The following is a 24,101-nucleotide window of genomic DNA, read 5'->3' on the forward strand; positions in this document are numbered from 1 at the left end:
CTGCCCATTCGTTGATAATGCATTTTGAAGAAAAAGGAGAGTCAAGTCACCAATGCGGAACAAGAAAGATCCATCCCGCCACCTTCGCTTGTCTTACTCCGCACTGCAACATCCATGAAGCTCGCAACTATCGAACGACATCCATCATGAGAAAATGATTCACGAATGATCCTCATCGCAGCGTCGTGAGTGTATAGAAAGATGGAGAGCGATGACGAGTATAGACCGGTAGACAGCGATGACGAGCCAGCACACTTGCAGTGTCACCACTGTAGGCGCATCTTCACGCGCTCGGAACATCTACATCGCCATTTGAGAGTACATACCCATGAGAAACCATTTTCCTGTACGAAATGCAATAAATCTTTTGCACGGCTAGATGTTCTTCAGAGACACGAAATCACACACACGCACATAAATCCCTTAACCGCGAGCGAGAAAGTGGCGATCAGAGCGTGCAAAGAATGTGCTGCTGCCCGCAACCGTTGCTCAAGAGACTCGCCATGCACAAGATGTGAGGATAAGCGTTTGGATTGCATCTACCCTATGCCCAGGAGACGAAAACCTCAGCCTGTGCCCCAGAAGGAGGAGAAGAGGAGGAGAAGGAAGAAGAAGGGTTCGAATCTTCAGTCACCCGAACCATTACCCGCACAAAACTTGCACGAAGATGCGGAGGGTGAAGATGATACTCAGGCACCAGAGCCATTGGCGACGGTACCAGTGGAAACGGGGCCGTTGGACACGGAGCCAAGAGAAACAGAGCTGGCTATAAACAATAGCGGAATCAATGATGCCAACAACGTTTCTTGGAACATCAATGGTTCTAACGCTTTCACGGTTCCTCCAGCAGACGGAACTTGGCCACCTAATGATGAGTCAATTGCCGTTGCACCACAACCAATGAACCCAATGTTCCAAATCGATGACATGGGAAGCTTTCAAGAAGTACCGGATCTCACCACGGCTATCCCCAATATCAATTGGCTCTCGGACAGTCAGTTTGCTCCATTGTGGGAGAATCAATTGCCTATTATCCCCGAAGGCCTTGGTTCAATGGCATACACATTTCCTCCTGAACTAACTGGACCCAATCCTGTCTCTTCTTGGGTCCCAGAGCAGTCCATGGGCGTCAATATGAGCATTAATGGCCCAATGGAAACGCCAGCCATCGAACTGGATCAAACACACTACCCAACAGTTGTGGAAAGCCCTTACGACGGACAAGCGAGCAGTGTTAACGACTCCAATGCATCATCTTCAAGCAATGGAGCCCTCTACGTGGATGGAACAGCAGCTAGAGCCCCATTTCGTGGTCAACTACTCCCCCAGCAAGTCAGCTTACAGAGCAATCGTCCTGAACAGGACCCCCGCCTCCCCGAAGCAGATGGGTCAGACTACAGTTATCTAAAATCCTTAGTAGCGAGTATGCGAGAATCCCCTGATAACACGTTTGTGCCAGAGGCTCTCTACTCCCAACTATCGTCCGTGGTTCAGAATGAGATCGGGATCGATCCATCACTTGATCTAGACGCTCAGATCCCCCCTATGGACCATATCAGGGGCTTTGTGCTGCTTTATTACCGATGCTTTCATCCGACGTATCCGTTTCTACAGAAAAACTCCTCCGTCTGGCAAGTTTCAGATAACTGGATCCTGTTACTAGCTGTAGCAACCACTGGAGCTCGATATGCTGGAAGTAGGTGGTCATCGGTTATGTCAGAACTTCTAGACAAGGCCTTGAAGCACAGGGTTGACTCCATAATCAAAGAGAACACCGGTAGTGCAAACGGCATTTGGGTGCCAGGCAGCTTTCAATCACATGGCCGGATGGACCTCCAGACACTTCAAGCAGCTATTCTGAACTTAATCTCTCGAATTCATAGCGGCCAAGAAGTCATGATGGAATGGGCTCTGTATCAAAGGCTCGCTCTCATAGAAGAATGCAGGACAATGGATCTACTTTCACAGACCCCACCACAAACTGCTGACACGCCAGTTCAAAATGGCGATGTAGCTGTCACAGGATGGATGCAAACTCAATCGAAGTTGCGCACTGGCTTGATGATTTGGGTAAGTTGAGCCCTAACCTTCAGAAACACACTCTCATCATCATTAGATCCTTGACACAATCGTTTCTCATGAATTTAACTGTCCCCAAGTATTGAAAGTACACGAGCTTAGAACAAGACTTCCGTGCCGAGAGTCAATATGGGATCAACCAACCGTGGAACAGATATACAGTAGAGACGCGCATCAGGGTTTGTATTCTGAAATCCAACCGACCGACATCTGGCTTATACTGACTTTAGAACATTCGGATAGTAACGGTACTCGAGGCCCTTCATCTTCTTTACATGGAAAAGCGGCAGCCATCAAACTTAACGGAGTTTGGAAACATCGTCTTAATATATGCAGTTTGTGCGAGGACCAAAGAAGCAGCCTACCAGTATGGAACGGCCTTGTCACGATGGACTCCAGTTGCTCATGTTGAGCCACGAAAGGAATCAGTTTCTATGACTGAAACATGGCCACCAACCCTCGAAATGGTCACAAGATGGAGAAATAGTGCCTGTGACGCCTTTGATATCTTGCATTGGAAAGCGAACGGCAAAGCGGCTAATGCTGGTGGGACGGAGCACCCGACGATTCTTCACCTTCACCTTTCCCGGTTGTATATCTTGACACCTACGAAGCATTTTCAAAAGGTCGCTGCGTCTGCAGTCCTACGACAAAATGACAATGAACTTCAGAACAATATGGAATACTCGGAAGCCTGTAATCACATTCAACGTTGGGCCAACATCGACCAGTATAAGGCAAGGCTGTCCATAATCCATGCTGGCGCTTTGTTGTGGCATATCCGTCGATATAGTAGCAACGACTTCATAGAGCCCCATGCTATTTACCTTGCTACCCTCTCGATATGGGCTTACAGCGTGTTCAATACCCCTAGGACTGAGTCCCAGCAAGAACACGGTGATGCCGTATCAAGGTCGGTGCCAGCTTCCGGGGATCGTGAATCGCAGGGATCGGTTGGAAATAATGAGGCCGAGAGCGAGGAGGAGCCAGATCCGACGTTCATCCATCTAGATCGTCCTTGTGATGATGAAATGGTCCAAGTCTACATACGTCTAGGGCATAAGATGGCTGGTCACATGCAGAGAGTTGGCAATATCTGCAGCCCCAATGCTCCACCGAAGATTCTCAGAGAAGGTATAAGGATGCTATCACATGCAAGAGCCAAAAACAAGGAATGGGGGATCGAAACTTCCTATGTTAAGGGCTTGACAAGTCTGTTACATGGTACCACTGCACAAGAAAACGAACGTGCAAGCGGAACACGTGTATTCTAATAACCTCTTCTCAACTTCCCCTTGTCATCTTGAGATGCCCGCTCTGTCAGAGTGCTCTACGTACCATGAACTCCCAGCGGCCCGAAAGTCTCATGCTCCTCGAACAAAGACTGGCATTTGAGTCAAAGGACAGTCAACAGTGACAGTTGTTCCGGATTCGTAAGACTCATCACCGTTGAAAGAAGACCACTTCTCTCCATTTGAGAGCTTGGGTAGGTAGACTTCCGTCTTGGTTTGACCTGGTTCCAGTACAGGACAGACCAGATACTTGTCACCATAGAGGTACTGAGTCGAAATGTCCCAGCACTTCTTATCGCCAGGGAACTCATAGAACAGAGGCCGCATGACTGGTGTTCCCTTTTCATGTGCTTCTTTCATAAGCTTTCGAGTGTACGGTCGAAGGTCCTCCCTGATCTTGATATACTTGACACAGATATCATAAACTTGAGGGCCATAAGACCAGACCTCGTTAGGTGCTCCACTGCGACATGTCGCACCGCCGGTCGTCCCTTGCTGTGGTTGCTGAGGTTCACGATCACCATGAAGTCTCATAACAGGGCAGAATGCGCCCCACTGGAACCACCGCACAAAGAGCTCTCTGAAGCCTTCGTTGTTGGGATCGCCTCCATGGAATCCGCCGATATCTGTGGTCCACCAAGGTATACCCGAAATACCCATGTTGAGGCCTGCGCATAGCTGGTTGCGGAAGCTAGACCATGAAGAAGCAATATCTCCGCTCCATACCAGAGCTCCGTACTTCTGGCTGCCAGCCCAAGCACAGCGAAGGAGATTGACAATGTTCTTCTGGCCCGCTTCTTGTTGGCCTTCATAAAAGGCTTGAGCATAGTTGACGGGATAGATATTTCCAATCGTCCCGTTGGAGCCTAGCCAGTATCGGTAGTTATCAAAGTCGTATGCTGCATATTCTGGTTCTGCTTCATCTAGCCAGAACGTCTTTATGCCTTTGGAGTAATAGTTCTTGTTTACTGTGTCCCATATGTATTTCCTTGCATCTGGGTTTGTGGTGTCAAGATGTACCGTTTGGCCCTGGAAGTCCAGACCGATCCGGACACCTCTATCAGTGCGGATCAAGTATCCGTGCTCCAGCATGTACTGGTAATTTTCAGCTGTTTTATCAACAGTTGGCCAGATAGAGACCATGAGCTCGATTCCGAGATCTGTGAGCTCTTTCACCATGGCATCTGATCGTTGTTAGCAATCCTCTTCTTCAATATGTTTAATTGGTACTCACCAGGATCAGGCCAGTAGTCTGAGTCGAATTTCCAATCTCCTTGCTTGGGCCAATGGAAGAAATCGATGACTATGAGATCAATCGGAATTTCTCGGCGCTTGTATTCTCTAGCCACCTCGAGAAGCTCCTCTTGTGTCTGGTATCGTAGCTTACACTGCCAAAACCCAAGTCCATACTCAGGCATAATGGGAACTTTGCCAGTAGCATCTGCGTATGCTTCCACAATCTCAGCTGGCGTGTCCCCTGCGACAATCCAATAGTCAAGGATTTGAGTTGAGAATGCTTCGAAGCTCATGATGTTCTTGCCAAATACAGCCCTTCCTATCGCGGGGTTGTTCCACAAGAGTCCATATCCAAGTGAGGACACAGCAAAGGGAACGCTTGCTTGAGAGTTGCGGTGTGCAAGCTCAAGATCGAGTCCTTTCAGGTCAAGCCAAGGCTGTTGATACTGGCCCATTCCAAAGATCTTCTCATCTGGACTGACGCTCTCAAGACGCATTGTCAGATGATAGTTGTCTGTTCCCAGTATTCCCTTGAACTCGCGAGCCTCCACTTCCAGAGCACTGCACTTCGGATCGAGAAGATCCCGCCTATGACGAGAGTACTCTTCCAGAATCAGCTTCCCATCAGCTTTCTCAATAATCAATTTGCCCTGGCGGGAGATGCGGGCTTTGATGTTTCCATTCTTGATGGATGCAGACTCGTCAGAAATAGAGATTTCTGGCGTCACTTCTGCAAGCTTCTGAAGCGCCCAGTCTTGCGATGGCATCACGGCAGCTTTGGTCGCCCTCACGCGGAACGCATTTGGACCCCATGGTTCAATCCAGAGTTCCTCCGCATCATATTTGTAGCCGAGGCGAGTCTTGTCGTCGAAGAGCATGGTGATTTTGAGCCTTCAGATGGCAGGGGAATGATACTGCCTTGTGATGAGAGTGAGAAGAAAAGAAAATAGCCGAATTCTATGTTTCACAAAAGCCATGAGTTTCTCCTTCTGATCCTGCCGTCGTGTAATAAGTATCTCAGTTGATGTTCTCCAAGTCGTGTAAGCCAATCGCTTCCCCGCCGGAGTAATGCAAGTCCTCCAGTCGGGCAGCAAAATGATGATCCAATCATAGCAGCATTCATGAGGGAAACTACAAGTTAAGAATCCCCGCCGGACCTCTAATTTATCCATTTGGTGCCATACTGCTTCGGACTATGTTACGTATTGTCCAGTAAGGTAACAAAACTTGGGATATTTATCCTAAATTATAGAAAGGCTTAGGTAAATTTAGTATAATTTAGCGTAGTTTAGTGGACCTTTAAACTGGTTTTGATACTCATCATCAAGGTCAGAGGTCTTCTGTTGTTATCAAAATATGCTACGGTGTCGTGACCGTTTGACACTTGGATATGAAGAGCGAGTCCGCTGAGCACGGTTAACCAAACACAACGATGGTTCTTGCAGATTAAAGAATGAATTATGGTCCTTGAAGAGCAATATAATGAAGTTTTCGAGCGACAGAATGGTGGTACCGGATATAAATAACAAAGCAAAATGGTATCACATCTTATACCAAATCCCACAACTGGAGCAGATATGCCTCCTCAGGCGAGAGGTATTCTTTTCTCGAGCCAAAAGAGTACTGGGACTTGGCCCTTAAATTCGAGGAGCTATTTTACCTGGAAATCCTGTGCGAATCATTCCCGTTGGCTCTCCTAGGAAACTCCTTGTGGCAATCAGGTACCTAGGGGTGAGGGACAATGAAGTCGCTCATGGGTTCCCATGGCTTTCAGGACTGGATTTATTTGAATGATTGAGAGGAGGCTAAGTACTAAATGATCAAACAGAGTACATCAACGTTGTGAACCTGAGTCTCCCGCACAACATTGTATACCCCCAGTTACTCCGTCTATTTGTCTTCAAAGGAGACAGAATTGGGTTGATGCCGCGGAAGGAGGATGAGCAGCGTGAAGCCACTTAATCTCAGGGCAGTCTGAAGTTCTTGAATAATGCCGACCCCAAGGCGGTATTGGTGACGATGTTTATAGCACAGATATTGCTCTCTGCCTTCTCGCAACCTCTTTCAGACATTGGTGGAGTTTGTCGACAGACGCAATATCACGAAGGTCGATGCTTTTATTGTAGTTTGGGCTGTTCTAAGTCGGGCTGCAAGCTCAAACGTGCCCACAACAGGGACAAAAAGAGAAGAGTATGCAGGGACAGGAGAGGTCACAAGAGAATCTAATGAATTCCCAGAGATCCCCACAAGGATATTGTTGGAACTTCTCGAGGATAGAGACAACCACAGGTTTATAATCACGGTTGATCATGTATTTAGCAATGAGACCATGGGCTTCAAGCCCCGTCTGGCGAAAAGGAAGCCGGTCAATATTCCGGCACCTGGGTGTGGGTTTTGCGCGGCAACGCAACTGAACGTGGAGACGTTGGCGGGGTACCCGGGCAGACTTCTCTTTTCTTCTTAACAGTCTCTCTTCCAAGGCAGTCAGGAAATGCAAGACTTGAGATTGCCCGGGGGTGCCATGGTATCCAATAAATGCTGCCAAGTAAAGGGGCAAAGTTCAAGTCTTGCTCTAGACACGTAACTGCCCTACAAGTGCTAGCAGAAATCGAAATAGTCGCTTTAATTTGATTGCCAAAGACATTCTGAGCGATGCAAACTTCTGCCATTGTTGCATACCACAAGATATAAGCTCATCTTGGGTCAGGCTGGGGCAAGAGGTATCTTGACGGTTTCGCCGGCACTCTTTGCAGAAATTCAGGACAATGCATTTGAATATCTCTTCTTTGGAAATCTGTGGCGATTAGTATAATACAGATAAATAGTACGGTCTTTACCTACAGGACACAAGCGTGGCGACAAACACATCTATAAGACAGGAATGGTTTGGGTCATTTGGGTTAATACTTGTATGGCGTTGGAGACACTGTAGCATCAGTAAACCCATTTTGTGGTTCTTTAGGGTCTCAATTTGTGATAGGAGAGGATACACCCAACCGCACCCTCAAGGACAGAGTTCTGGATTCTCTACAAATCTGAAAACATCGTCTTTCTCGCGAAGTTGTTGGAGTCCCCGGCCAATAGCCAACACGTCTCTGACCCCGTTGGCAAATGCGGATATCAGTCGAATTGGAGTTGCCCAAGAGGACCAACCAGGCCCGGGGGGCTTGGATGTAGGAATCACATCACCTAGCTTTTATCAGTATTGTAAATGCAAAGATGTAATTGACCAACCAATATCCTCAATTGAAGAGCTTTGTAAAGAGATAACATTACTCGTTCATTCAGTGGTGGCACAGCCCAAAGAAGTAGGCTTCTCTGGCCGACATCATCTTGGTCGCAAATCTCCTCTTTAATTGTATTTACTCCTAGAAGTTAGTAGATATTTTTAAGGGAGGAAGGAGAAAAAAAGGGGGGGCGAGGGTCGGTTTCTGACCTTGGGGGGTATTCTCCTTACTTGGGCTGGGTTGGCTCGAGCTACCGGAAGGGATTGTAACAAAGCTTCAGTTGTCTCCTCATTGCTGTCGTGTTCGTGTTTAATCGTAACCATCTCGGCTGCACAATGGCCTTTTACTATGTCGTTGAAAACGCCGAGGTCCTATTAGGCGATAATGTCTCCATCGTCGGCATCGAACAGGTAGCAGCTAGCTTCCAATGTCACTTAGAAGCCAGTCGATGGGAGTTGCGTAGGTAGTGTCCATGTCATCTTCTCTTGCCTCTGCTCCGATCGTCAACATTCCGACAACACACACCCTGAGGTCAGAGACACAAATCCCATCATCCCCCCTAGCAGAAAATGGCTCTCGTGATTGCAATCTTTCCAGCACCCAATATACACAACTCTTCATATTTGTAGAATATGTGCTGCTCGACAGGCCTTCGTCTTACAGACCTAACCGCATTGGCAATGCCAAAGGCTAAACCAGCCCGTTTTCCATATTTCACCACAAGGGCCTCCTTTCCAACCGTTTTAGCTTCGCGTATTGGGCACCTCATCTTATCCTCGCTCGGAGTACTCGTCAACTCGAAGGTATTGGGAATGTTTGCCTTCAATTGTCCTCTACACCTCGCTGCTACGTCAAGGTGCAGTTCGACGAACAAAAAGTCTTCCATCTGTTCCTATGTGTCTGATTCACATATAACCCTGTTCCTTAACTGGGCGACTGAAGTCATGTCTTTTCTGGTCAAGTTCGATTAATGCCCAATCTCGTAGTCGACGTCTTCCTCCAACATTTGGGCCAATTCTGTACTTCGGTGAGAACAATACATGACCTCCGGCGTAACGGCGTACTGGGGTTACCTGTGTAGATGCAGTCCGGGGTTGCCTGGGCCGCTAGCAGATGGGCTCCAATCACTCGGGCTTTCCAGTCTTGCAGCTTTTTGTACTGGTCCGACCAATGTTTGAGAGGCTGTGGCCTGTGTTGGTCTTCGATAATATCAGATTGAAGTTTCGGATCGTTGATGTCATTTGTCAGTCGAAGCATCGGCCCACGTAGCTTTATTTCCAGAATGTACTCGACTTTGCGGTCTCCGATTTGTGTATACCAGAAACAGGTGCCGAATCGTCGCGATACCGACCATTTTTATCACAGTACCGTGAAAACATACAGTGTTGACATGTCAGAGCCAGAACTTTGCCTGCTTTATTATCCCAGAGGTGCTCCCGATATGTCGTGCTACTCTTCACTTCCTTCTTCACTTTACGGTTGCCTCTGGAAACGTTGGCACTCATAAGATTGAAGCAGAGTGCAGCGAGGGTGGCGAGATGAGCACACTGAGCATCGATGTTCTCGTGAATAGGATCTCGGATGTATTTGCCGTAGATCACAGCATTCTTAAGATAAGCCTGGGGAATTGCTCCTAGCGCCGTTCGAGGACATCGGAATCATCCACGGGGTACCAAAGATCGGACTCACAGTCCTCTTCCTGAATGTCGCTGCCAACAGTGATTTCTCCACTGCCACAGTTGCTGTTGGCGATTTTGGACCTCAGAATCTTGGTGTTGTTATTGTTGATCTCGTCGAGCCAGAAGCCAGGTTCGTGAAAGAAGAGTTCAGGGCCACGGACTTTGGAGTGGACACCTAGATACTTCGTAAGGTTGTTCCGAAAGATTGGGGAATGCGCGGTCCGGCGGAGGTCCTCCTCTTCAGCCCAAAGCACCATCTCTAGATGGGTTGAGGTTTCCGTGAGGGCAAGAATTCCAGCCATACTGCGGCTGTAGTCTGATATTGCGGTCAATTTGGATTAAGCGCAAAGGCATCAATTCGCCGCTGCTCCCCCGAGTGTTTCATTGTCCGAGAGGTCCGAGTAATCTTGTTAAACTCCGTCGTGCTGTGGATAGAGTATTTCAACTATTGCTCTTCAACGAGCAATCCCTAGTAAGCGCAAGTCGTCAGCTTGTGTTGATCACGTCCCTTCCCTTTGTACGCACCGCCAATTGCTACTACAGACTGAATGGCTCAGTGAGGCGTTGGAACTGGCCGAGAGAAAACGGATGGTATAGGCATGGAGAAGTCGAGACGGAAGTCGGCAAATCCATCACTAGTTGATTGAGCTTGACATCTTGAGCGTGGTTGAACTCGGAAGCCCTTGGCCGATGCTTCTGAGATCTTCCAAACGCGTTGCCTAAGAGGGAGGTAATACTGTAAAGCTTCAAAAGTGTCGGCCTGGCATTGTATCGGTAAAGAGATGCCTTTACCCACAGGGAACTTTTATGTGTGCTCCTGATACGATATCTACATTAGTCAAGTTTGGCCAAGTTAGAAGGGAAGAAGGGAGTAGAGAGATGGGTGAAGTCTGGAAGGGAAGGAGACAGGTTTGTCAATCCCGTGGCAAGTGCCGGCAGCTGTCATGCACGACTCAAACCAAGCACTGATATCTCGGTCGGGCGCCTTCTCAAGTGCTTATATTCCATTTGTCCCTGGTGAACTCTCACTTACCACATCTTTCGCGACGTATCTCTGCCCTCAAGACTCTAGATTAGGAGAATAAAATAATTAAATAGAGTAATCATAAACTGACCTAAGTTTATCCTAAACTTAATAAGGGTTATCCTAAATTTACTGAAGTTATCCTAAACTTACCTAATTCGTTCTATCACTTAGGGATCAAGGTCTTTAGCTTCCTAGCCTTACCTCGTCTGCTTCTGTGCTTTGGATCTTCTGCCGGTTTGTCTTCGTTTAGTCAATTCATCAGTCAGACCCTACTTCTCCAATATTATTCTTCATTTGCTATCGCAAATCAAAATCCGTGATTGTAATACCGACCTCAAGCTTTGCAAGGAGAATCGTACAGCAATCCGATTATGGGATCGCATGAGAAACATTCAAGCGGAATGCTCCACAACAGGCTATGGGTCATCTTGTAAGCAGCTTCATCTCCCTGTAGAAGCGTAGAGTGCTACTGTCCTGTCACTGCGATGCCTCACGGCAAAGTACCTTTTGAGCGGAACTCGTTGAAGGCTCCGTGGTTTCTCTGCCGTAGATTAGTTTGAGCTGGAGGTGCTTATTATGGAACCAAAGGTGCGTCTTGGACGGATGTAAGAGTCGTAATTCTGATATTTGTGAGCGAGGCAACTCGCTCAACAACCCATGATACTACCTGCCTATCTATTGACAACTTGTTCTCTTTAGGCGGACGTGCATGAGCATTGCATTGCATTCCACATCACTGCTTCCTTGAAAGCCGTTGACGGTCGTTTGCACTATATGCCACCGCTTTCCCACGCTCGTCCCACCCTTCAGGTGCTATCGTGCACCTCAAGCTCACACGTATTTCCCTCAATCTGTTGATGGGGTGGTGTATCTCGAGCTAGTAAATATACTATCTGTGGGAATTTCCTGTTCCAGAATAAAAAGCATCTCAGTGCCCGGAGAAGCCATGATCGCCTCAAGATGGGGGAAACCCTCCCGCGTGGTAGGTAGCCTTCAACTAGAGCTCAGCGGGTTTGTCCTTTCTGCCGATTTCAATGACCATGGGCGAGGATATATCAAATCGCAGCGTTTCGCGGAATGGACACGGGTAGCCCAAAATTATATATTCTCCCTTTTGATAATACAAAACGAGGTTCCAGGGTATGTTGCGAAGAGGGATACCTTGAGCCTAAGCCTCTGCCCTGATCTTAATCACTCCATCTTCAACTCTGCAAATTGTACTCCAGAGTCACGACAATGTGATTCTTCTGTTGTTGTGGCCAAGAAGTAGGAGTCGTTCTTCAGCAGTTAGGATCTCTGCTGTCTCTCTTGTTTCAGAGTCCGTTCAACTGACCAGCCGTCCGCTTGAACTCAAACCCAATCTGATTCATGGCTGGATGATCCGGTAAATTGTACCATACCTGGAAGGTGACGGCGAGGATACATTTGTCTGTTCTCTTGTACAGCTCGTCGACTCGGACACGGCCTTCAGTCAATGGATGTCTCTGGGCCCATGACTGAATGGCGTGTAATGCTTGCCACCCACCATTGGCGATTTGAACTGACAGAACGACATCAGCTGCCTGGTCGCCCAAAGTTTGGCAAGGGGCTGGAGTCAGGTCTAAGTTGCTTTTCTGCCGCATGGGTTGCAATAGCAGAGATGGTCCGTGATCTCGAGGGTGTCGAATGTAATGGGGCAGAGAATCCAGCTCCGTTTCCCAAGATTCTTTCATGGTGAAACTCTTTGTTGCCAAGCGGCTGTATAGCTGCGACGTGGATAAGACATGTCCACATTCATGAGCGTGCTTCAGTTCTCGAACAAGATTTCTACTGAAGCCGCGCTCGCAACCGAGACCATCATCGCACACGCTTTCTCCCGAAGCGTAGGCGTAGATCAATTCTTTGTGATGGCCTATGTAACCGTCAATCTCAATAGGAAAGCAGCACTCAAAAAGAATCAAGACATTGGCGTCCCAAGGATCTATCTTGTTATCTCTTAATGAGGGGAAGACGAACTTTTGGCCTCCCCCCCCCGTGACCAATGTAGTGCAGGATAGCTATACAATCTTCGTCCATTCCGTTGAATAGACCTCCGAGAGCTGATGTCAATGTTGCTTGGGGGTTTTTGTCTTGTTTCCGGATCACGAGACCGACAGTATCGTAACCATAAGTGTTTTCGAAGACATCGCGGACTTGCTCGCTGGTGCTTTCAACATTGGGGTGACTGTCCTTGTCCAGCTCGAAACATACACATAGCGCCCGGACTTTTCTGGGTTTGATCTCTGTAACTTCTTCTTGACTGTACAAGAAACAGGCTTTGATGATCGCGGCGCTGAACTCCTCCGAAGTCATCGGCCTCGAGGGCATCGACTCGATGCCTGGAACGGCCATGGCTTGGCTGATTGATGCAAATATTGATGGAAGAAAGAAGTACTAAGTGAGAAAGAGGGGAAGGGAAGACTCTGATGCAAGATCTTTTCTCACTTTGAGTTCTTGTTTGCCTTTGACCCCCTCGATTTAAAGAAAAACATATTTGCGATTCATGCCTCGCTACTTGCTCAATCGCGCGGAGGTGTTGGATAAGGTTATCAATATCGAATGAGTCTGTGCGGCAAGGTTCTTAAGATAACCAAAAAGACCGAGTAGAAGAGTTTCTGGGCTCCTCTACCCTGGGCAGAGAAATAAGAAGTTATTCCAACAGATACCCTGAAAGAATTGTTCAATAAGGGTCAATGTATGATGGATCTTCCTTGTCTTTCTAGAAGCTGCAGCAAAGCCGATAAACATGTAATCGCAGCTTATCGCGGGGGGCAGGGGGCAGTGACCAAAGCGAACCTACTTGAGCTGAGCGTGAGGCGCATCTCAGGTAAGTTTGATAGTGGATGCCAGAAAGGGCCAACATAAACCCTGCCTTGAGATGAGTATACAAAAAGGCTTCAGGATAGCTGAACATCAGTCCAGCTTGAAGCCCAAGGAAATTTATACACGATAGCGGTCCTCAAGAAGAGAGAGGGTCAAATATGATGCGCAGCATATCAAATTGCTTAAAAGTAAAACTAAAACATCATCTTCTTCGGTATATATATTATCATTTGTGGCTTAGCGCGTTATCTGTATATGTAGTCAAATAAAGATCCCTTTATCTTTATATCTTTGCCTTTGGGCTGGGTTTGGCCCGTCGAGCAGGCTTGCCTATGTGCTTTTGAAACTCTTCCGAAACGGTCGTCTTCTCTTCCTTAGACTTCTTTGCCCACTCTTCAAATTGGCGCTCATCTGCCCACCACCTCTCGAGTTCGGCCTTGATCCAGTCGGCTGCGGCACTTGCACACAAGCGTGGATCTTCCATGGGAACCAAATGGCCATTCTTCTCTCCGACAACCTTCTTGACACGACCCTTGGCCTCGCCACCGCTGCCACCAACACCGGTTCCTGTGAGAGCCATCTTCTCGTCTTGAAGTTCTGGTGGAGAAACGTCACTTTTGCCACCGAAAACATAGAGGACGCTAGGCCGTACGTTGGGAAGCCGTTCAACGGTATTAGGCCCCTCGGGACGGTAGACGGGATATGTTGACCATCGACGGTTGAGGCTGGCATCAAGGTCGGGGGTGTACTCAGGGCGGATCACATCCTTTCCTTCAGTGTCGTAGGCCGGCCAACTTGGGCGTAGGAAAGTGAAGATCTCTTGATGTTTTGTCGTGGTCAAGGTTACGCTCTGTTCACCAGGTACGTCCCTGATACCAAAGTCGATCCATCGCTGCAGTACACGAGGATCCCAGGACCTGTAGAAAGGGCTGCGGCTAAAAGATGCCACTGCTTCGTCGCGCGATGGCCAGACTTCACGACGATACATACTCGCTGCCGCAGGGCCGGCGCTTCTAGCGCCAGGCGTGGAGGCGAAGTGAGAGATGACTGGATCGAGCAGAACAAGGGATGTAAAGACGCGAGGATGAAGAAGGGCAACATTGGTGAGAGCGTTTGCGCCAAAGGAGTGACCCATTGCCATTATCGGTGGTGGAGGACGGAATGTGTTTATCATGTGGAGAATATCACGGGCATAGTCGAGCCAGCTTGCTGGGAAGTTGTTAGTATTGCCAGGTGGTATGGGAGGGGGTGAATCTTACGATCATTGCCCAGTGCGTCTTGGTTTATGAGACCGCTTTTGCCTTGCCATGCTGTATCTGCTATCCAGATACTTCGAATTCGGATACCTCGGCGTTTTGATTCATGATAGAACTCTTCCCACAGGGGTTCGTAAAGTTCCTATATATATCAGTAAATGTATTTATATGGGCACCGAAATAAACTTACCTTGGGAAATCCATTGGCATGTCCTCCGATGACAGTCACGTCGCCTTTTTGAGGGTTCTGGTTATCTTTGGGTGTATATTGCTTGACGTGAAGGTATAGCTTCTCTTCTTGAGAATGAGCTGTAGCGCGGGCGTATTCTCGAATATGTGATGCTTCAATTGTATGCTCTTGAATGGTGAACGGAAAGGACGACATTGTGGCAAGTCTATTGCGCCTCAGTTACAGACAATAAGACGCTCCGGCAGGTAAGAAACAGTTTTGTTGGAACTGGAAATGAAGAGCTGAAGTTATATACAGTTGCACGAAACGAGGTTGAGTAACGAGCCGGCCTCGGTAACGCCTGTAGGGCGCACGGGAGTTGTGGGGGTGGGGGATACCTCGGTACCTGCGGCCGGGAAGTGGTCGCCGCCGATCTCTCGTTAGCATCACCCGCCAACACCAAAAACATCATCGTGAATCTTTGCTTATCTCATCAAGATCTCACACAGCTGCTACCCTTGGTCAGCACAGTCTCTCGGTAATATCATGAGAAGCTTCAAATAGTATTCCAATCCAGCTGCAGGCGGTCGGTACCATGGCACCACGACTACTCCTTTTTGCTGGCGCACCGCCCCCTTCGTCTCTTACAACACAATCATGTACAATAACACAACTCGACGACTCTTTCGCTGAGTTCCTCGGGCTGGCCCCTCAAGAAACAGCTCCAGTATCGTCTCCAAATCTCGCACCATGGCGTTCTCTTCCCCTGAACAGAAAACCGCTTCACACAGGATTCAGCCAGACCCATAATATCAGTATCAACCTCGCCAACCAATCCGAATTTTTCACCACGGCTGAGATCTCGTTTAAGGAACAATCTCAGTCTTTTGAGGGCGAAGATCCGGAGAATGTGTTGTCGCAGTTCTATGACCATTCCCTAGCTTTACACAATTCGATTCCATCATCACAGCTCGATAGTTTCGAGGAGACAACATTTGAGGAGACATCGTTTATGACGACGTCTCCGACAAGAAAGTTGGATATGGCAGAGACTGTTCCTTCTCATCTCTCTGATTTGGAAGATATACCGCCGGCTCGGAGGATTCTGGCTCTCAATCCCCAGACTGTCACCCTCAACATTATTGCCGGCATTATATCCATCGCACAGCCACGAACTGTCACAACGCGCTGGGGTCGCAGCCTCTCTTTAGTGGAGATCCTCCTCGGGGACGATACAAAGACAGGCTTCGCTGTGACGTTTTGGCTTGCGGAGGAGAACGATGCAGCTGCCGAGATTAGTGCTCTTCGGCGTCAGGATGTAGTTCTTATGCAGAACGTGGCACTTCACGTGTTCAAGGACAAAGTCTATGGTCAGAGTCTCCGTAGGGGCATGACCAAGGTGAGTCTGTTATGGAGAAGGGATGGGTCCGGGCTTTATTCGACGCGTGAGCTTTCCAAGCGCGGTCAGATGCACCCGCAGTTACAAAAGGCGAAGCAAGTAAAAGATTGGGTGCTCAAATTCGTAGGAGCTGATGTTGGAGTAAAGACAAGAGCTAGGAAAGCACGGGTTTCATGGGACAGACCACCAGATGACACACAATGAGGAGTCTTCGTATTGTAAGACCACTTTTATTAACCTTTCTATGATATTAGACACTTATTACTACCAGCGCCAAATGCAACCGAGAGAAGAGAGACATCCGAGGGTATCTATGCAAAATTCCAATCGTCAAACTACGCTTCGATCCCACGATCCATCTAGACAGGCACAGCAGGCTCGGGCTTTCTGTCCTCACCGTCGGGACCCTTCTTGACAGACTTCCATTGGAAGCACAGACAAGTAATCAGGGCACAGGCAGCACAAGCAAGAGAGATGTAAAAGGTGTCCCGAAGGCCCTTCATGTACGCATTGAGAACAGTGTCGAGCGCGTCGAGGCGGCCCATCTTTCTCAGAGTATCCTCAATCTCTGAAGCTCCAGTGTTGATGAAGATGGTCGGGTCGATGCCAATGTTATCAGCCTTGAGTGTGTCAATGAGGCCATTTTGGAAGACAGTTTGGGACACAGCCACGAAGATGGCGCCTCCGAAGGCTTGGCCGAACTGGACAACAGCGGTGCCAACAGGAACCCATTCCTGAGGCAAGACAGTTTGGATGATAAGGACACCAATCTGGAAACCTGCACCAATACCCAAGCCGGCGATGACTTGGTAGCCAAACCACTCCCCGAGAGGGGAATGAACGTCGAGGGTTGTGAGCATGCCGCATCCGATAGTGTAGAGAACCATGCAGGGGATGATGACATAGTTGTAGTAGCCAATGGCGGTGATGATACCTCCAGAGACGATGGAGCAGAGGACGGTAGCGAGCAGGAGAGGGAGGATCTTGATTCCAGCCTGGACGGCGCTAACACCCTGGATGGCCTGGAAGTAAAGAGCTGAGAAATGTTAGTTGGGTGGATGGCGAAGGGCGGTGTGGGACTTACAGAGATAGTAGATGAGAGGGAAGAAACCGGCACCAAAGAACATGGCAAAAATGATGGCGGACAAGGTGTTTCGGTTCTTGAACAGACGAGGGGGGAGAGTTCCCTGATCACCCTTCCAGAATTGGATGCCGATGAAGATGGCAATCATAGCTCCAAAGCCACAGAAGAGACCGATGATACGCGAGTTGTTCCAGGGATATTCGGCACCACCCCATTGCAAAGCGAGGAGCAAGCAGACGATGGCAGGGATGAAGATGGCGGCGCCAGCAAGGTCGAGTTTGCGAATGCGATCCATGAAGGTCATGTTGATAGTGTCCGAGTCGTTGCGGTTAACATGGACGAAGAAGAAGACGATGATCATGGCGAGGCCACCGATGGGGAGGTTGATGTAGAAACACCAACGCCAGGTTGCGTGCTCGGTAAATGCACCTCCAAGAAGGGGACCGGCGACAGAAGCGATACCCCACATGCCACCAACGAGACCAAAGGCAAGAGGACGCTTCTCAAGAGGCACTGGAGTTGTGGTTAGTTATGGTCGCTGAGCTAGTTTATTGGGCCTCACGTACTGATTAGGGAGAGAATAACGATAGATCCAGAAAAGAGACCAGCCGTTCCAATCTAAGAGCTCTGTTAGCAAAGATCATGGGAATTGTCTAGGCAACTTACTCCTGCAATGGCTCGGCCGACGATGAACGCGACAGAAGTCGGCGCAACAGCAGAGATCAAACTTCCAATCTCAAAGATGAAGACGGCAGTGAGATAGGCAATCTTGACATTGAAGTACTTGTAGATAGTTCCGTACATGGGCTGCAAAGCCGTGGTGGTAAGAAGGTATGAAGATCCATACCATCCAATATCCTTGACACTCTGGAACTGCGCTGTGATGGCGCCGAGTGCAGGAGCGATGATGGTCTGGTCAAGAGCAACGAGAAAGATGGCGAGACAGAGAGACGAGATGATGAGGGTAAGCTTTGCAGCGCTAGGGTATTGAGGCTGCTCGTCAGCGGCATTGCTGTTGCTGGCGGTTACAGAGCCAGCCTGCTGCTCCTTGTTGTCGGCTGAAGTGTCGAGGATGTTGTTGGATCCAACTTCGGTCTTCTCATCAGAGGAGAGACGAGTCTCTTCGACCATTGCGTTGGTTGGCGCCGTGGCGGGTGTAGTCGTAGCCATGGTGATGTTCCAGGATTATTGTGTTGTAGGGAGAGAAGAAAGAGAAGAACTGGAATATTTAATGTAGGAAGAATTAACAGTAGCGTAAGGTAGGTTGTTATGGTGGAGAGTGCAAACGGCCCCCAGGCAACCAAGCGTGATTGTTTCAGGAAGGGAGAGAGAATAATGCAGCCTTCCAGTATCTGTTTGCTTCTTCCGTCGTTTGCAAGCAAAGGGTGAGGATAGCTCGTGGAAGAGCAAAAGGTTTTGGAGATGGGTGAGCGAAAGATAATAAATAATTAGCTACATACGTCAGTATCAGTCACTGGCACTGTTCATAGGTCCCCTTCCCATGTGATGGATGGACGCGAAAATCAAGCACTTGACACTTATCCCCTAGTCTCATTCTCGTGGAAAACCCCAAAACATCGAAATATCCGAGTACCGCTAATAGTATTGGATGTGATTACGATAACGAAATAAACGTCGTGGAGACGCGGCAAGGTATTCGTCCGTGTACCGGCCGGCGACAGTTGCAGCCAGTCAGCAGCCCAAGACATACACGATCAGCGCTTTTGTCCCTTGTTCTCCAGTATAATCGGGCTGATTTTGGTTGCGAGTTTGATACGATAGGCGAGCTGAACTGTCATGCACTCGTGTGGGTCGGACAAATCACCAAGGCCGATGTCCGAAGGGTGGCTTATTGGAAGAGTCATTGATTTAGATCCGTCTGTAAATTTGTGACGGCCCTCACGTTTGACTCCCTTGTATCACATGGACTGTTGCTGCATGGTGATATCGATGTCCGTTATGGACACTCCAACTCTTGATCATGACAGATACCTACCTACTAACTCATTCACACTGATGAAAGCTCTCTTCTCGTAAACGTCTACGAAAAATCATTTTTAATGACTTCTCCACAAGGCACACGCTAAAAAACAAGCCCGATCTTTGACTCCCGGTCCAGTGGCATAGATCCCGTGCCAAGGGCTGATCTCCCATTCTCAACGTGGTCTCGACCGCTCTCTTCTGCCCCAAGATTGGCTCGCTCGCTCAAATTTCCTCTCGTAAAAAGCTGCCCCGTTTCATCTTGTCAGATCCACTTTAGGAGTACCTACCGTGCATTTTCGGATACAACTGAATTCTCCGTATCTATCTCCGGGTGCCTTCGGATCATAACAATCTCTCGCGGACATACACGCTCTTGGCTCGAGGCCGACGACCGAATGGACGGACGAGAAAGAATCTGCTTATGGTTTGACTTTGACTCCATCCTTCACACACGTTTTACACGTTACATGTTAGACTGGTAACGCCCTTGCATTGTATTGCCAGCCGTGAAACCTTGTCATTTCCTTATACGGAGTCAGGGCCTATACACAGCGTCTTGTCATACAGCCTTCTTCCTGTCGTGAACAGTGATAAATCCCTACACATGCATTTTGTGAACAAGCTGACATCAATAATCGTAATTTACGTGATGACCTCATTTATAACACCCGCCATCTATCTGACCCTCTAACTAATGCTTACATTGCTGGCTTGATATGCGTAAATTTATATATAAAAGCTTATGCTCACTCTTCTTCTTCGCTCGTGTCCTCTCCGGGAACCCAGACCAAAAGTCCTTCCTCGTCGATCTTCATCCCTTCTGTCGGTATTATGCGTAGCACTTTTTGGAAATACTTGTCTCGTACCGTTAATTTCGGCCTTATCCATACTCCGTTGACGTGCGGTAACAACCGATAGGTCGTTGTCCGCCTCGACTGCGGTAACAGGTTCAGTGTTGTCTGCTTTGAACCAGAAAATGCAAAGTCCTCACTCGGTTCCATGCTGAGACCAAAGGTAAGGAAGTGGTTGGATGGATTCTCGACTGTCATGTCCAGTTGCATCAGCCCCGGCATGCCATCTTCTGTTTTAGTGGCGTGATACACCGATGCCAGCACTCGCGGCTCTGTGCCCAAAACCAGATATTTACCAACGGGCATGGTTGTTGTGTTGACGGCTCCGTCGCTGCGGTTCTGACGTTGCCATCGAATGACAAATGCCAATTCGAGTGTGACAGGGTGTCGATCTTCCATCGTGAGCTTCTGGGCTATCAGATCGAATTGTGCCTCGTGCATCGTCTTGGGGGCAACAATGACCCCTTCCTGTGACACATTCGGTCCCTGGCTCACGTTGCATCTTGCACCACCAACGCATGAGACCACATTGAGATCCATCCCAAGGACCTTCAAATCTTCTTGGGCAAATGAGGCATAGTGGCACAGTAGGCACCACTTCTGCGTGAAGCCTCGGGCAACACCCTCTTCCGTATCTCCCAGTCCCTCAGAGTCAAATAGACTCGGCCATGGTCCAGGGTGAAGTCGTGGGACCAAATCGTAATTTGCCTCAAATGCATTCACAACGTTGAGCTGAACTGTCAATAATTGCATAATCGGCGTTGCAACGTCTGAGTCTAAGTGGTACGACGTCTTCAAGTGCAAATCGAATGTCGTGGGGCCCGGTGCTGCATCTATATGAAGCATCATCTTGACTGATGCTGTGCTCTTTATGGCACCCAAAGGAAGTCCCAAGATTTTGGCCTCCTCTGTGGTTGCTTCGGCGCTGCCCTCATTACCTTCCGTCACCACTCGGATTGCCGGTATTTCTTTTCCAAAGAGGTGAATATCCAGTTTAGCAGTAGCGGATTCTTCCTCGGCATTGATCAATTCGACCTCCAACTCGATGGCCTCGTTTGCGTAGTACTGAGCTGAGGGTTCCAAGAGTTTGATCTCCATCTTTGGCGGTCGAGGCTGAATACGGATGGTGCCTGCTTCTGGGCGGCTACTTCTGGGTTTTGATGAGCCCTGGATGTACCAGCCAACAATGGGATCGTTGTCGCGAATTCCAAGTTTAGCGTCAAGATTGAAGCTCGCATTGCTGTGTGAGAGTGTGACGGATGAGGCCGTAGCAGTTCCTGGCTCCCTCAAAGGAATTTTCATTTCGAAAACTCGTGTTTGACCAGGCCGGAGTGTCAAGTTAGAAGTTCCTTTGAGCAGTGTCGGCAGTTCATCCTCAGACCCTTCAGCATAGTCTTCCTTCAGTGATAACGACAAAATGGAGATCTTTGAGGTCGATGGCGAGTCCTCGTCCTCCGAAGCCCCTTGCTCCAGTAATATTGGTCTGAGGCTCCCATTGAACTCGACCTTCAAGGACTCGAATGTGATCGGAACAGCATCGAGAAACGTGTGCGAGGTGAGCGCAAGCTGAGCGGTACATGTCTCGCCAGCCTTGCCCTCTTTATTTCGAAACACGAAAGACGCTGAAATGAACGAGCCGGTCTTTTCGTCGCTTAGACTAACTGAGGGCTTCTCCTCTGTTGTAATTCCTTCGAGTGATCTGGTAATGTCGTAATGCCACTGTGGCTGCCGCACGAACCCTGGTCATGGTTAGATATATTACACTCGAAATTATGAATCGAAATACTCACTGTTACTCATGAGCTCCCAGTCCGCAGCAACCACTAGGTCTGCACGGCGAGCTCCCAGGGCGATTCTTCGCAAAGTTAAACACAGGTCCTCTGATATATTGAGCCAACCCTCCGATCTGAACGCCACATCCTCCCAGAATGGTAGCAGGGCTTCCACAGCATCATCCCATTGTTTCAAATTGGCGAACTCCCTTGCGCACTCTAACGATATCTCACCCGCTACGCGCTTTTGCTTTCGAGCTCGAAATTGTGAGGTCGCCGCTTTGAGACAATCAATGACCAATTGCGCATGGTTTACTCCTTTGCCCGATATTGGGTATTCTTGGTACGGCTCTGGGCACATGTACGTATCGTATGCGAAGGCCTTGCTGGCTACCGCTGATGCAGGAGTTGTATCTGGCGAATTCCTATCCTCCTCGGGCATCTGATACGCAAGCTTCCGGCGAGCCACAAGATGCCGTGCCGCTATGCGATACCAGTAGCCTGTATGGTGCAGCAACTCCCATGGTGACACTCGCTCGCCTAGGACAGACTTATCCGGCGGGACAAACAGAGCTCCCGTTGCTGGCGCCAAAGCTGGCAAGCCTACTCTTTCAATCAAATTTGCCATGACTGTAGCCCACCGAGCTTCCCAGGCCTGCCATCCATAGTTGTTGGTCCCTCGTCCGCGTCGATCAACAAAGTCAGCAATCCGTTCTCGATGCGAATGCCACATTCTGACAGCCAGCGTGGTTTGGCCCAGCCACAAGTGACATCTTAAGCACCGGATAGCTATGACATCCGCCAAGAGTCGCGCCTCATTCCAGCGAGGGCTCCAACTGGGGATTATGTCCAGCACATCCTGTCCAAGAAGTACCTCGTATGCTTGTTTGAAAAACTGCAGCGCCGCATCTGTCTCTTGTCGGAATTCTGCAAATATAGCTGACTTAAAATCGTATCTGAAATTCCAGTCTGGGAGTGAGAGGGTCTGGGATGTCCCGGTCGTAGGTGGCACGGTCGGTTGAGGTGCTATTCCACGCGATCGCTTCTTCCTGGCATGTCGTCCAAGATCCCGGTAGTATTCCACAGCTGAAGTGTAAAGCACGCCCAGGACATTATCAACAACCTGTTTTAAATCGTCCTGCGACTCCTGTGATGGGATGTAAAAGACCGACTTTGGGTCCAACGCTGTCCCTCTCCGTATGTTCTCCAGTCTCTCTTGAATCCCTTCGGCCAACGACAGAGGAGCGCCTTCGCCGTCCGCAAGCAGAACAATAGCTAGCCGTGTCTTGTATCCTGAGCGTAATAAAGCACTCTTGAGGTTGTTGATATCGGACTTGATATGGTTGTCTTGAAGCGTCATGGAATTCGGGTCGTTCGTGAGGGGGTAGAAGCACAGGTACACGCTAGGAACGAGGTCCTGATGCTTCTTAATCCATTGCGCATCAATATGACCATCCGGATATAGTGCCGATGCTGGACTGAGCGGGGAGAACGGCGAGTGTAGAGTCGGGTGTTCGCTGAGCGGTTCGATGCCTTCTGGGAGACGAGCTCGACGAGGTGGTAATAGAAACGACTGTCCCGCATGTTAGAACAAGGCTTTGTGTAGCACCCCGCGCAAACCTACTCTTCCTGTAGTCTTAATGCGAAATCTATATGGCTCATTCCTCTCAAAGGCACTCCACGACTTTGCGCTCGCATCAACATCCTTGAAGTATTCCGCCAAAACCTCTGCTTCTTCGCCCCCGATAGGTGGTAACTCTGATCGGAGAAGGATGCTCTGTTCCTTTAGCTCTGCGCTCAATGGGAGCTCGTTCGTCTCGGAGTTAAGGCCGGCGGCCACTAGAAGGGGGACATTGTGGTCCAAACTTCCCGTCGGATACCCATCCATGGTGGATATTTTGAGATGTCGAAGGCATGGGTTCGCGACGGCGAAGGTAAATTGAGCTTAGAGCTGATGTCGCCAGACGACGTTAGCCATCCTTGTCCATCGCAAATGCCCCTCGTTAGTGTAGCAGCCCACTTACATGGCTCAAAGGCATGGAACAAGAAACCGCCCAGTGATAATATGCTGCTTGTTGAACGCAGAAGAAATAGGACCAATGTTTTCAGACTTCTCAAGCACCTTTTGAATCAAATCGACATCATCATTTACCTAAAGACTGTCCCAGCAGTGATCATATGAACGGTTGGCCGTTAACGGCACCCC

At 48.9% G+C, this 24,101-nt stretch overlaps 9 protein-coding genes across 13 annotated transcripts; 3 read left to right on the forward strand and 6 right to left on the reverse strand.

Moving 5' to 3' along the window:
• Positions 1-18: 18 nt before the first annotated feature.
• Positions 19-5,462, forward strand: FOIG_01972 (uncharacterized protein). 2 transcript variants are annotated; one of them, XM_031199001.1, is made up of 3 exons: positions 19-2,070; positions 2,117-2,258; positions 2,310-5,462. In XM_031199001.1, exons 1-3 carry the CDS (start codon positions 202-204, stop codon positions 2,489-2,491), a joined length of 2,193 nt encoding a protein of 730 aa, XP_031071038.1. In that variant the 5' UTR covers positions 19-201; the 3' UTR covers positions 2,492-5,462. The 2 variants fall into 2 exon arrangements, with proteins under 2 accessions (XP_031071038.1, XP_031071037.1); XM_031199000.1 differs by having other exon boundaries at positions 2,323-5,462.
• On the reverse strand, positions 3,216-5,659 carry FOIG_01973 (alpha-D-xyloside xylohydrolase). The gene is made up of 2 exons (XM_031199002.1): positions 4,606-5,659; positions 3,216-4,555 (listed from the first exon to the last, which is right to left on the reverse strand). Exons 1-2 carry the CDS (start codon positions 5,483-5,485, stop codon positions 3,444-3,446), a joined length of 1,992 nt encoding a protein of 663 aa, XP_031071039.1. The 5' UTR covers positions 5,486-5,659; the 3' UTR covers positions 3,216-3,443.
• A 2,510-nt stretch (positions 5,660-8,169) lies between these two features.
• FOIG_01974 (uncharacterized protein) lies at positions 8,170-8,301 on the forward strand (the record flags this gene model as incomplete). Its single annotated transcript, XM_031199003.1, has 1 exon — positions 8,170-8,301. One exon carries the CDS (start codon positions 8,170-8,172, stop codon positions 8,299-8,301), a length of 132 nt encoding a protein of 43 aa, XP_031071040.1.
• Positions 8,302-9,467: 1,166 nt separating this feature from the next.
• On the reverse strand, positions 9,468-9,815 carry FOIG_01975 (uncharacterized protein; the record flags this gene model as incomplete). Its single annotated transcript, XM_031199004.1, has 1 exon — positions 9,468-9,815. One exon carries the CDS (start codon positions 9,813-9,815, stop codon positions 9,468-9,470), a length of 348 nt encoding a protein of 115 aa, XP_031071041.1.
• Positions 9,816-11,718: 1,903 nt separating this feature from the next.
• On the reverse strand, positions 11,719-13,178 carry FOIG_01976 (uncharacterized protein). The gene has a single exon (XM_031199005.1). It carries the CDS (start codon positions 12,908-12,910, stop codon positions 12,509-12,511), a length of 402 nt encoding a protein of 133 aa, XP_031071042.1. The 5' UTR covers positions 12,911-13,178; the 3' UTR covers positions 11,719-12,508.
• A 360-nt stretch (positions 13,179-13,538) lies between these two features.
• FOIG_01977 (uncharacterized protein) lies at positions 13,539-15,130 on the reverse strand. The gene is made up of 3 exons (XM_031199006.1): positions 14,828-15,130; positions 14,641-14,779; positions 13,539-14,590 (listed from the first exon to the last, which is right to left on the reverse strand). Exons 1-3 carry the CDS (start codon positions 15,020-15,022, stop codon positions 13,665-13,667), a joined length of 1,260 nt encoding a protein of 419 aa, XP_031071043.1. The 5' UTR covers positions 15,023-15,130; the 3' UTR covers positions 13,539-13,664.
• Positions 15,131-15,244: 114 nt separating this feature from the next.
• Positions 15,245-18,533, forward strand: FOIG_01978 (uncharacterized protein). Of its 2 annotated transcripts, none has more exons than XM_031199007.1 (2): positions 15,245-17,813; positions 17,867-18,533. In XM_031199007.1, exon 1 carries the CDS (start codon positions 15,402-15,404, stop codon positions 16,407-16,409), a length of 1,008 nt encoding a protein of 335 aa, XP_031071044.1. In that variant the 5' UTR covers positions 15,245-15,401; the 3' UTR covers positions 16,410-17,813; positions 17,867-18,533. The 2 variants fall into 2 exon arrangements, with proteins under 2 accessions (XP_031071044.1, XP_031071045.1); XM_031199008.1 differs by having other exon boundaries at positions 17,880-18,533.
• FOIG_01979 (uncharacterized protein) lies at positions 15,246-18,892 on the reverse strand. Its single transcript, XM_031199009.1, has 4 exons — positions 17,956-18,892; positions 17,856-17,907; positions 17,290-17,802; positions 15,246-17,241 (listed from the first exon to the last, which is right to left on the reverse strand). Exons 1-4 carry the CDS (start codon positions 18,457-18,459, stop codon positions 16,565-16,567), a joined length of 1,746 nt encoding a protein of 581 aa, XP_031071046.1. The 5' UTR covers positions 18,460-18,892; the 3' UTR covers positions 15,246-16,564.
• An 830-nt stretch (positions 18,893-19,722) lies between these two features.
• Positions 19,723-24,073, reverse strand: FOIG_01980 (uncharacterized protein). Of its 3 annotated transcripts, XM_031199011.1 has the most exons (4): positions 23,920-24,073; positions 23,520-23,846; positions 21,914-23,468; positions 19,723-21,862 (listed from the first exon to the last, which is right to left on the reverse strand). In XM_031199011.1, exons 2-4 carry the CDS (start codon positions 23,781-23,783, stop codon positions 20,019-20,021), a joined length of 3,663 nt encoding a protein of 1,220 aa, XP_031071048.1. In that variant the 5' UTR covers positions 23,784-23,846; positions 23,920-24,073; the 3' UTR covers positions 19,723-20,018. The 3 variants fall into 3 exon arrangements, with proteins under 3 accessions (XP_031071048.1, XP_031071047.1, XP_031071049.1); XM_031199010.1 differs by having other exon boundaries at positions 19,758-21,862; positions 23,520-24,073; XM_031199012.1 differs by having other exon boundaries at positions 19,758-21,862; positions 21,914-23,846; positions 23,920-24,061.
• Between the last annotated feature and the right edge of the window lie 28 nt (positions 24,074-24,101).

Source organism: Fusarium odoratissimum, assembly GCF_000260195.1.
Source record: "Fusarium odoratissimum NRRL 54006 unplaced genomic scaffold supercont1.2, whole genome shotgun sequence".
Taxonomy (NCBI): domain Eukaryota; kingdom Fungi; phylum Ascomycota; class Sordariomycetes; order Hypocreales; family Nectriaceae; genus Fusarium; species Fusarium odoratissimum.